This window comes from Oratosquilla oratoria, chromosome 2 (assembly GCF_046742065.1).
Source record: "Oratosquilla oratoria isolate Oo_2021 chromosome 2, ASM4674206v1, whole genome shotgun sequence".
In the NCBI taxonomy this organism is placed as follows: domain Eukaryota; kingdom Metazoa; phylum Arthropoda; class Malacostraca; order Stomatopoda; family Squillidae; genus Oratosquilla; species Oratosquilla oratoria.
The window spans coordinates 71995325-72007824 of NC_134778.1; the positions used below are offsets into that span (position 1 = coordinate 71995325).

Sequence of the window (12500 nt, forward strand, 5' to 3'; positions counted from 1 at the left end):
AATCGGAATTAAATATTGGTTTGTACTGTGTGTTGTTGCTGAATAAGTAGTTCGAGTTATGGAATGAAAAAGTATAAATGACACTTGGCTGACACCGTGTACGAATCTGACGAAATGTGGATGAAATTTAGCTAAGCTTGTGGTGTGCTTTGTTAGCGAAATACGTTTTGTGTTGCGCGCTTGATACACAAACCTAAAAAGAAAAGAAAATGTGCTTTTTCCTGTGTAACCATTTGTGTGAGCTGAAAAATCCTGCTTGAGATTTTGCGCTGGGAATCATTCCAGGAATTCTTGGAGGCAAGGTCTGGGTATCGCCTGGCCAGTTCACTCCAGAAAGAAACAGAACGACATGGCGTCATGAGTAGGCACGACAGTCGACAACCTCGACTTACGAGCACATTCTGTCTCAAGGTCGTAACTCGAGACGCCTCTTTCCCTCCGCGCTTGCTCATGACGTCATATCGTCTGTTTTCTTCCTGAAGTGAACTGGTCTGACGATATTTAGATCCTGACTTGGAGTAGTGTGTTGGTAACCCGCTCTCTGTTTTGTTGATGCTCGCATTGGTTCATTGCAGATATGGAAGCAGTATGACGCCGATCACAATGGCCATATTGACTCGAATGAGCTGAAGGTAAGGAATTTACTCCTTCGCCGTGGCCATCGGCAGGAGCACGAGTGTTCTTTTTTCTCTTTCTCCCCTCCCCCTCATCTGTCCTCTATCTCGTTTTGCAGATCTGGAAAGCTTACGACAAAGACAACAGTGGTTTTATAGAAGCCGACGAATTGAAGGTACAGTTTGGGCTCCTTGCTGCCAGTGTGCTTGGGGACCCGTGTGCCGTCAGATTCAGTTTCTCTTATTTCCATGTTCAATACTTTTTTTTTCTTAACATATATTCAGTGAAAGACAGAGTCAAACGTGGCAGACGGGTCCCTGATTGGTTGGGAACACTTGAAACCATGCGAGTGACCCAGTACCATCACAAGGCAGGAGTCCTTCAGTAGGTCGGAGTGTTGTGGTAGACGTTGCTGCGTCCTTAGTCTAGTTCACCTTGCAAAGCCATGTCGTAGTAAGGCGCCGACGACGTTGAGGCACGCCGAGCGATGACGTCATGTCGTTAACCATTCTGACCCAGAGACGACTGTGTTGTTGTTGTTGTTGTCGTCTCTGATGCAAGGTTACTTCGACTTACGTGTTTCGCTTGGTAGCTGCCTCAGCGGAGACCAGCGTCGTTGTATGATATAACACCCACCCTCCCTGTTTCTACCGTCTAAAACCAAAACAATAAACACCAATAAATAGAAAATATATTAAAAAAAAAACTTCTAGACAGATTGGCATTTATGGTCGTGGCACAATGTCGCAAGGACACCTGGCCTCCTTTCTTCTCTCTTTCTCTCTCTCATTCTTTTGCTATCGTTATGATGCATCATGAAGTAAGCCAAGCCCAAGGTTACTTCGGCTTTTTCTAAAACAGCTTGCAGGATGGTGGCTTGTAAGAGCTGCTGGCTGGAGCTTGGGCTTGTCTACAAAAAGAAAGAGATCTTGTTGCATTTTGGGACCTCGTGTCATCGCATTCTCTTTTGTTTAAAAACGCATCCAGGAGAAGGAACGCCATTTCAACACTTAGTGAATATATTTGAATTTTGATTCGTGTATACCTACCTACCTACCTAAATATATATATATGTATATTTATATATGTATATATATATATATATATATGTATGTATATAAATATATGTATATATCTATATATATATATGTATATACATATATGCATATATATACATATATATATATATATATATATATATATATATATATATATATATATATATATATATATATATATATATGTGTGTGTGTGTGTGTGTGTGTGTGTGTGTGTGTGTGTGTGTGTGTGTGTGTGTGTGTGTGTGTGTGTGTGTGTGTGTGTGTGCGCGTGCACGTTGGCAGGTGTATGTGATGGAAGGTAAAACAGAATATAGAGTCAAAATGAAAGAGAAAGAGAGAGAGAGAGAGAGAGAGAGAGAGAGAGAGATAGAAAGTTGATCAAATTCCAGATTCTGGGTGTCATGGCTTTCCTTCAACAGATGTGATGTTTATTTTCAATTTTTACCTTTGGATGTATTTTTGCATTCACCTTTTAATTACCAAAAGAAACTTACAGAAACTATTTACGGAATGTGTGCATATATTCCACATGTCCATGGCCTGTGATAATAACTCGAATTTTTATCAAAATTCTGAAAAAATCACACACTCTCACCTATTTACTCAATCTTTCTTCAATCCTCCTATGATCACTACAAGTACCGTCTAGAATCTAGATTAACACGATCGACGCACAAGTATGCAATCGTCACTACATATCTAGATTTCTTTCCCATCTATTCTTCTTACCCCTATTGTTAAAACCCTCCCTAGTCTTTCAAATCTCTCCCCATCTTGTTTCTCCTTCTCCTCCTCCTTCTCCTTTTATTTCTCCTCTTTCTCCTTCTCCTCCTATTTCTCCACTTTCCCTTTCTCCATCTCCTCTTCCTTTTCCTCCTCTTTCTTCTCCTATCACTCTTCTTCCCCTTTCTCTCCCTTTTTCCCTAATCGTTCCTGTGACAATACATCACCTTTCCTCACCACTTTCCTCAACCTATTCATGAAAATCATATCTTATCAGTAAAATTAACAAAACAGGAAGAGATATACGGAACTTATATTTCCATTGTTGGGTTCTTGCAATATTCTCGACGACCTTATGAGGTTAAGAGAGAAATTAGAAAAAATCTCTTCTATGTCTTTAGTGATAGATATAGTAACATAAGAGAAAAGAAGAGAGTGTGTGTGTGTGTGTGTGTGTGTGTGTGTGTGTGTGTGTGTGTGTGTGTGTGTGTGTGTGTGTTCGTGTGTGATAAATAGTCAAAACACCTCGTTTATCATAACTTGCCAAACATTCTCGTCCTTAATATCGCTAAGCATCGTCATTTTTACTCTCAGAATTATATTACATATTGTTTTATCACTTTCTTTTTTTTCTTCACCATGGCCCTTGCAACATCATACACGCTCTTCAACCTCCGACGAACATCAACCAAGATGAAATAATCGGAGTGCAGACAGCAGAAGACGCGGTCGAACGCAGCTAAGAACACGGCAGAGCCCAGACGGCTGTTCTCAAAGTCACGTATAGCGATGCCCACAATGAGAAACGGAGTGTGAGACAAGATGACGTTATTACACGAGAACCGAGAAGCTTCTAAGACATTAGCTCCATCTGTATGGAAAGCAGCTCCAAGAAGAGCTCTTGCAAAGCAGCGACAAGGAAGACAAGAGACGAATCTGGAGGCGATGGGAACCCGTGGAAACCTGACAGGAGTGCAGATTGTCTTGCGACGTTTGTCACTTCTTGTGTATATTCAAACTGGTTGAAGGTTCTGTGTGATTATGTGATTCACCATGGTCTTGGATCACGTGGTGGGCTCGTGATCGACAGCTATTACCCTCCCGGGAGAGAGCTCAGAGCTCATATATGACCGATCTATGGATAATGCTGTCACCTAACACGCTCACACACACCCAACTCCCCGCCTACGAGAGTTGGAGTAACGACTCACAGCGCAGCGATACTGAAATTATTTCAGCCCTGGGTGGAATTCGAACTCGGACCGCCGTAGTACCGGCCGCGAACGCTACCACTGCGCCATGGAATGTGTGTGTGTGTGTGTGTGTGTGTGTGTGTGTGTGTGTGTGTGTGTGTGTGTGTGTGTGTGTGTGTGTGTGTGTGTGTGCGTGTGTGTTTTCCGAGCTTTGACATTAGAGGTATTTAGAAAGTCTACAGGAGACTGACAGATCACAACACGTTTCAGTCGCATCATTCGTCCTCTTTTCTTTACCTATACAATCAAAATTATTGCTAAACTAAATCAAAATTGTATACTAGGGACGCACCATACGACTTTTGACAAGGATGATGGTTGTAAAGATTATTTGAAAAAAAGAAAAAGAAAAAAAAAAAAAGAGAATATATATATATATACAGTATATATATATATATATATATATATACATATATACATATATATATATATATATATATATATATATATATATATATATATATATATATATATATATATATATATTATACTGGAAGCCAGCTGGCTGATGAAGGGTTCGAACCCTGCCACCGGCGAAGTTGAACCAAGGGCATGGTTCATTGATTAAATTTCACGCTACAAAGTCCTCTGTGAGGGGCATCGTCCTAGCCCTCCGATAGGGGGGAGTTTGTGACGTTAAACCATATCATATCATTATACTGCTACAGAATTCCTCCCTAAAGGAGATGTACATGCTTGGCATAGTGCACCGGGAAGGAAACAGCATATAAGTTCAGGGATCCAAATCTGTCAAGAATATCAACGCTTCATCGACACACCTTGAATGATATTAGGAAAAACAACCATTTTACTAAAAGAAATTCACATTGCAGACATCGTATCCCGTATTTACGATATTCATTTTCGTTACGAGTTTCATAGATAGAGTTGGTTTTGATGTTATTTGAGATTATAAGGATAGCTTTTTACTCTCCCATTATTGGAAGAATCTGAAGACAATGAAACTATTACTGAGAAATTGCCCTTCAAATACATAAAAAACAACTTCTACCGACACAACTGCATCAATGAGGACTGTTGGCCCCACTCACACATCGGAATATCAAAGTTTTCGAAGCTCTAAATTAATTTTCAATAACAGAGCCATGAATTACCTCTATTTAATCTAAAAGAAGGAACAATAGTATTAAACAAAGAAAGAGACCCACTCCGATTCCTTCGCTGACCTCATCTACATTACAGAAACGAAACCATTCATGAATACTCAAGTAGTAGACTTACGAGATCTCTCGTCTCAAAGACGAATAACATCCAATCCTGCGACTCGTATTGGCTAGTGCGCAGGCAATCAAGACGAACAAGCACAAGTCATTTAACTTGAAGATGGTCTCACGTGAAGACCTAAACTTTACAACCTACGAACTTGACAACTTACCTGTTCGCAATCTAGTCAGAAATATAGAAGACCTTGATAAGAAACTAAATGATGTAGAAACAGCATTCTCGTTTAACTTCGTCTGTCTATGAGAAAATAATCTTCATGGTTATACTAATATTTATCGTCTCTAACACCTTTTGTGTTGATTTTATTTCCATTTTCCTAAGAATTTCAGTACTACTTTTCCGTTCAATTTTTTCAAATCTAACTCCTTTAATAAAGTTGGATTCTGAACTGTGCCACGACCCGGAACTGTAAACGGAAATCTAAAGGACAACGACAGTTTAGTAAATACTTCTTCCTTAATATGAAAGGTCCTTCTAATACGTTAATAATTAACTTTCCCGTTTTCTTAAATAATCGTGGACTAGTCCACATGATTTACGTACCATTTACTTTAAATATATATATAATAGTATTAAATAGAAAGAATAAATAAAAGAATTTTAGATAAATGAAAATCAATTAATCATGGGTAGAGTAAATTAGTTCCATTTCTTGAATCCCTTCCGATAATGTTGTCCTGCAGGATGATCTAAGTATCATTAAACGAGCCCAGTAAGTTCGGGAATATTTTGTCACACGCCATATATTACGAAATTGTTATCACAGTTCGTAGAGACTATTGAAACTGATGCTCAGACACATAAACATTAGTGTAGTAATGCACTAGTCTCTCAAACATGGACAATTGCTGTATAGATTTCCATCCTGAGTTTTTTTTTTTTTTTTTTTATGAAAGGGGTTGGATTGGAATAAAACAGGGTCCCAATTAATCAGGAGCTTGTTTTCTCCGGAAGTCATCTTTTGGCAGAATAACATCGCCTGTTATGATATCAGTGGGGGGAAAAATCTAAAATGGGATACCTGGTCTCGGGGATAGGAAGTGTATGGGGATTGGGTATGTAATGATTGGGTGTGATTCTATGATTGGGTGATTAAAGAAGAGGGACCTAACGCGCCAGTACGAGTCCTCTAATGTCTCTGAATCTGAGGGCGTTGACGACAAGTATTCCCCAACTTATGGTATTCATCAGTAATATCATGTGATTTATCAGTCATACTACTGCATGTTTATGACCATAGTGCCATATGTGGCACTCATCTCCCGGTGCCATAGTATCTGGCCCCCTGGCCCTTCCTTCTACTGTACTGCACCTTCAGATAATGTTTGTAACCCTGTATCTATCATCACCGAGAATACAAATCTAGAAACCGAGTTAGATATAGATTCTTAAGGACTTGAAACTACTAAGACGAATCTTAAATCTAGTGTAGATCTTTCACTCTTCACCCCCCATCAAGTATTTTTGATATTTGAAATGTGCTTGATTATGCATTACAACATTATTTTTTAAGTTTACTTTTCACCCAAACGTTTAATTCGTAGAAGTAGCATTAAACATATGTTTGTAGATTTTCTAAATTAAAATTAATTGAGTTCGTGACGTGTCCAGAATATCTTGTGTTACGTGTCTACCATGGTTTATGGTCAGACCGAACTATACTCGCTCCTCAGAGGCGTGTTACCCACATAAGTTGCCAGAATGTGACAAACTGGATGAAACGATGTACCGGAGCAATTTCAGACCACTGTAAAGACTAGACAACATCACGTGACCTCCCGGTCCGTTCTTCCTAGCTTGTCACTTTTTGACCACTTACGTGCACGTGCATTTACCTAAACCTCTTCTAGAAATAAAACGTACTTTCTCTACCTTCCTCATATACTTTCTTTATCAACATTCCTCCCTTCATCTTCATGTTCTGGGTGACATCATCCTTCGCCCTTTACCCTCACACACTACCCATCCACACCCAACACCCCAATTCCAGGACCTATATGGAAGTATGATTCCTTGACTAGCTGGATTCCAAAATTATACTTTGATTGCTTTATACCTGGAACGGCTGGCGGACGGGCCCTACCTATCTATACGTTTCCATTCTCGGATTGATCAAACTCTGCAATTGTTGGCAACTTTTCAATCTTGCACACCCCAACTTCCATGCAAGGGAATTGCTTGCATCTGCACGTTCTTGATTTCTACTACGGATTCTCTGAAACAACTACTGACCATCCAGAGAAAGTTCTTTTTTTCTTCCTTTCTTATTTGTTAATATATTCTTTATACAAATTATTTTGAATCTTATATATATAAAATCTAAATAATGCACGCAGATGAAAGACTGAGGTAGGACTATAAGAATGACTGAGGGAGTGAGAGATTGAGGGATTCTTTCCCTCAACCTCACTCCCCTCCCGACCCTCCACTTCCCTTCTTCCCAAAAGTGTTTCATCAGACACTCCCGAGAGCCACATGGGTCCTCCGGCCCACGAAGACTTCCTGCTCTTCGTCCTCACGAGCTCAACGACCACATCTCACTGACCAATTCGGATTTCCCTCTTCCCCTCCTCTCCCTCCCTTTGATGTTGAGTACGCTTAACAGAAACCATGATGAGAGTTCATCCCAGAACTTTAGGCTTAGCCTGTAAATATATATCCTCGTACGCATTTCTCCAAGGAACCATTTAAACCATACCTCTATGCAACCAACCCACGGTCTTCCTGACCCTTTCTTACCTTTCCTACTTCTCTTTGCTTATATTAGCAACAATACACCTGATGGGAGTTAAAACAGAGAAACTGCCTCCCATTCTTCTTCTCCCCCTTCCCTCCCGTTTTCTTCCCTTCCTCTTCCTATTCTCCTCCCTTCTCCTACCCTCCCCTTCATTACCTCCCATTCTTTTACCTTTCTCCCTTCTCTCTCTCCACCTTTCCTTCCATTCCTTCCCAAACCCTTCCCCTCCCTTTCGTTTCTCTCATTCGCCCCCCCCCCTCTCTCTCGTCCCTCTATCTCTCCTTTGCCATCTCCTTCTCACTTTCTCTCTCATCTACTTATTTCCTCTTCTTTTACTTTCTCTCTCTTTCTACATCCCTTCTCTACCCACTCTTACCTCTCTCTCTCTCTCTCTCTCTCTCTCTCTCTCTCTCTCTCTCTCTCTCTCTCTCTCTCTCTCTCTTTCCCTCCTTCCCTCCTTCCCTCCCTCCCATCACACTCCCTTCCTTCCCCTTCCTCTCCCTCTTCTTCCGTTCCTTCCCTTTCTTCCATTATTCTTTTACATTTCCTCTCTTCCATTTTCCTCCTTCCTTCACCCCTACTTTAATGTCCTCTCCCATCTCTCTTACCCCTCCCTCGTATCATCCTCTTCAACCCTTTCCTTCCACTCCTCTCTTCGCTCCCCTCTCCTCCCCTTCCTTTCACTAACATTCCCTTTCCTTTTCTTTCCTTTCCTTTTCTTTCCTTTCCTTTCCTTCCCTTACTGTCCCTATCCTTCCCTTCCCTTTCCTTCCTTTGTTTTCCTTTCATTTCCCTTCCCTACCCCTCCCTTCCCTTCTCTTCCCTTCCCTCCCCTTACTTTTCCTTTCCTTCCCTTCCCTTTCCTTCCCTTAACTACCCTTTTATTCCATCTTCCCTTACCTTCCCACGCTCCTTCTTTTTTTCTTTGTCTTCCTTCCCTTCTCCTTACCTTCCTTCCTTTCCTTTGATCTCTACCCTTTTAAATCCCTTTCCTTCCTTTTCCTTCTTTTTCCTCCCCTCCTCTCCCTTCTACTCCTCTCCCCTATACCCCCCTGCCCTCTCTTGTCCTCTCCCCTATTTCTCTCACCTCTATTCCTCTCCCCTACCCCCTACCCCCTCTTTCCTTTCTTCCTCCTCCGTCGCATCTTCTCCATTTCCCTCTCCTTTTCAACCCTCCTCACTCCTCCCTTTTCTCCTTGCACTGATCTAATCTCCCAACGGCTCGAAGGTGCCCACAGGGAGAGAAGCGCTGGTGAATTAATCTCCTCCTCTCCTTCTCCTTCTCCTCTCCTCTCCTCTCCTTTTCTATCTCTTCCTTTCCCCTCTTCACTCCCTCTTCTTTCTTCTCTTTCTTCTCCCCCAATCCCCCAGCTTCCTTTATTTCCTTTTTTCATAATCTTGTCCCTCCATTATCTTGTATCTCCCGTCCCTCCATTTCTCCATCTTCTTGACATCGCACCTGCCATATTTCTTCACTCCTGTGAGACATCCGTCCCCTCTCCTTGACACTTTCCCCAGCTCGACCTTTCCGGGATATGCCACTTGTATGGCCATACAGTTTCATCAAGCCACTCCTGGCATTATCCTCACGTTCCATCGCCTCATCTTCTGAAACCTCTTCCTTCTTCCCTTGACATTGTCATCAGACCTTTTGGAGTTCTCTTCTTCTGTTCTTTCTTGCTCCAGGTTCGTTTGCAGCAGTTATGAATTCGTAGTTTTTTTTTTATTCCTTCTGATACCTCTTTTTTCATCTTCGTGATTTGTAGGTCCCAGTTTCGGAGAATATAAGTATATCATGATTACTGTGTGTGATCCTCTTCAGCGTTAGTGATCGTAATATACGTATTTTCGTCCAACATTCTTTTCCGAAAATGGGGTCTATAGTGTTTAATTTTGGTGTTTATCTTTTTGTCCTCCCACAAGAATGTAAGTTGTTGTTTTTTTCTTGAGGGTATCATCGCTTTCAATTTTCTTATTCACACAGCAATAACTTCACAGTTCCGATGTTTTCTTTGTGAATTTCAAGTTAGTTAATAGTAACGCCTCCCTAGCAGAAATACGAGTAGTTTACGATCTTTTAAAGTATTTCAATCCTCTGGTGTTGTTTTATTCCCAAGTATACATACATACATATATATATATATATATATATATATATATATATATATATATATATATATATATATATATATATGTAAATATTATGTATATTTTTTTAACCATGGTTCCTGATTTTTTTCTCTCTTTTTTTTTTAACCAAGTTATCGTGTCTGTCATGGGTTTTTGTCTGTATGATTCTTATTTGTGCAGTATATACATATTTTTCAGTTGTCTTGCATCCTGAAAGTTTATGAGTGTATGAACATCTTGCATATTTGTGTTCATTGGCCCTTTGGTATTGTGACGAAAAAATAAATAAAACAAGGGCGGACACCATAACTGTCACGATTTTTATTTATATTTTTATTTTTATTTATTCATTTATTTCTATTTTTTTTTCTTTACGTGTAAAGTTTATAGCCTGTCACTTTTTTCAGATGTCGGGAGTGCATTTCATAATGCAATGTTGTTCTTCATATTCTTTACAAGATTAGAATGATGTTTTCCTTTATAAAACGCTCCAACCATTTCTTATTCATTAAGACATGATATACAAGCTCGTTATCCTTCTTGCGTATCTTACATACACTGACTCAAGGCAAAGGTTTCTCTTTTTCTTAGACTGATATTTTTGTCTCGTCCTTTCATTTTTCAAAAGCATATTTTCCCTTTTTTCAGTCTGGTTTTGGTATCAAATATACTATTAATTCTCCTTAAAAAATTGTCTAACAATTTCCAGTTGCTCATTATAGCTTTCTTGTTATTTCCTCGTATTACTAATAGCTTCCTTATCTTCATTTGTTGTTCATTTCATTAATACGATCATATCAACCAATTTCATTCAGTCAAGGGGAGAAACGGGACCTCAGTGTGTCCTAAGTTCAATTCTTTTAACTTATTAGAAACATTCATTATCAGTTAGGACGAAAAAATCAAATAGAACGAAAGAAAACAAAAAACACATAGTGCTTACCCATAGCGTCGGACCTATTCCCATTTTCTATGGATCATCAACTTCCTCAGGTCTTCTCTCAGCATTCCTTTTCCCTTTGAGAACTCCTTCCTATTTTCATATTCTGTAACCGTAACACAAACACCATCACAGAGAAACAAAAACACCAAAAACAACTGTCACTCGACGAGTTCTAACATTCAGAGACCAATTACCTGGCAACACAAGCGAAGAACATCTCCCCACTTTGAGCTAAACAGAGGTACTACCTTCCGCTGTTTTATTTCCCAAGTCACCTATCCAGCGTCTTCTCACGAAGACACACAAGCCCATTTCGCGACTTCTAGAGGTCTCTTGGCAGCTCTGCATCATCCTACTGCCCTCCGGTTCATCGCTCTTTCCCATTCCCCCGTTGCTCACTCTACCATGAGAACATAAGAATATAAGAAGGAAGGAGACTGCAAGAGACCATAAGGCCTGTACTAAGCAGTCCCATGCCCCTTACCACCCGTCATCCCCATCCATAAAGCTATCTCATTTTTTTTATAACAACCAATTGTTTCAGCGCTTACTACATGGTTATCAAGTTTACTCCATTCGTTAACTACTCCGTTGGTAAACCAGTTCTTGCCTATTTCCTTCTTAAACCTAAAATTGTCCTATTTAAATCTATTACTACGAATCCTGCCCTGCTGTCTTAATATGATACCCTTGTCTACATCACTTGTTAAAGCCCTTGACCCATTTGAATACCTCTATTAGATCGTCCTCTTCCTATTCTCCTCCCCTCCTTACTGTTTCCCTACATTCTCCCCAAACAATCTTATCTTTTCATGGGATTCCAATTCTCCTATTCCTATTTCCTTGTGACTTAAGAACATATTCCTCTGCATCATGGAATAGCGTCCCGACTACTTTCCTGAATTACTTATCATTGATTCTATTAATCATTACTTATAAATAATATTAGTAATGATTACTCATTACTCCTTTCATATGTTTCTCATGTCACCTGAAACTCTACCATTCTAAGACTATAACTTTATCCATTATATATTTTCTAATATTTATCCTGTCATTTCTAAATCCTGTTAACTTGTTTCTTGTACTAAACCCTATTTTTCCTACAGCATATAATTCTTTAACACTTCTGTCGTGAAGACGTTCTCTTTAAACTAGATAAAACCGTCTGGCGCTAACTAAAACGATTATGTTTGTTCTTTAACCTTCTAATATTCAACGAAACCCCACGAGAAGACACTGGGGTTCGATGACTTTATTTCTCTCATCCACGTCTTCCCTTCCTCACCCATTCTGTGTTCTCTTTATGTGTCGCCTCCTCGACAATTTCCCCCTACACTATCTCCAACATCACCACCAGTAACATTACCACCAGCACCTCTTCCTTCACCACCAACACCACCAGCACCGGCACTTTTTGAACCTTCACCAGTACCAGCACCAGCACCACCAACAGTAGATCTTTGGTCTATCACCATGATCACCACTATTGCCTTTGTTGCTGTCATCCAAGTTGTGTTGTCACCATCACTGGCATTGTCACCTCCACCACGACACCACCATCTCTTCTTCCCCAACCATTATCACCACCATCATTACCACTACCACTAATATTATCACTACCATTACCATTACCACTACTTACCACTAAAACTACCGTTAGTATTACTATTACCAATGCCACTATCACTACCACTATCACCTATTACCACTACAACTATCACTATCATTACCACTACCACTATCAGTACTACTACTATTACCACTACCATTACCATCACCAATACCATTAC

The 12500-nt window shown here is 40.0% G+C and overlaps 1 protein-coding gene across 5 annotated transcripts in view; it reads left to right on the forward strand.

The window, feature by feature from the left end:
* The window catches only part of Cbp53E (Calbindin 53E), a 176330-nt gene that overhangs the window by 136504 nt on the left and 27326 nt on the right, over nt 1-12500 (forward strand). For all 5 annotated transcript variants that reach the window (XM_076210168.1, XM_076210177.1, XM_076210137.1 and 2 more), the window contains exon 6: nt 734-790. In XM_076210168.1, coding sequence (XP_076066283.1) covers nt 734-790 — 57 coding nt within the window. The remainder of the gene's footprint in view (nt 1-733; nt 791-12500) is intronic.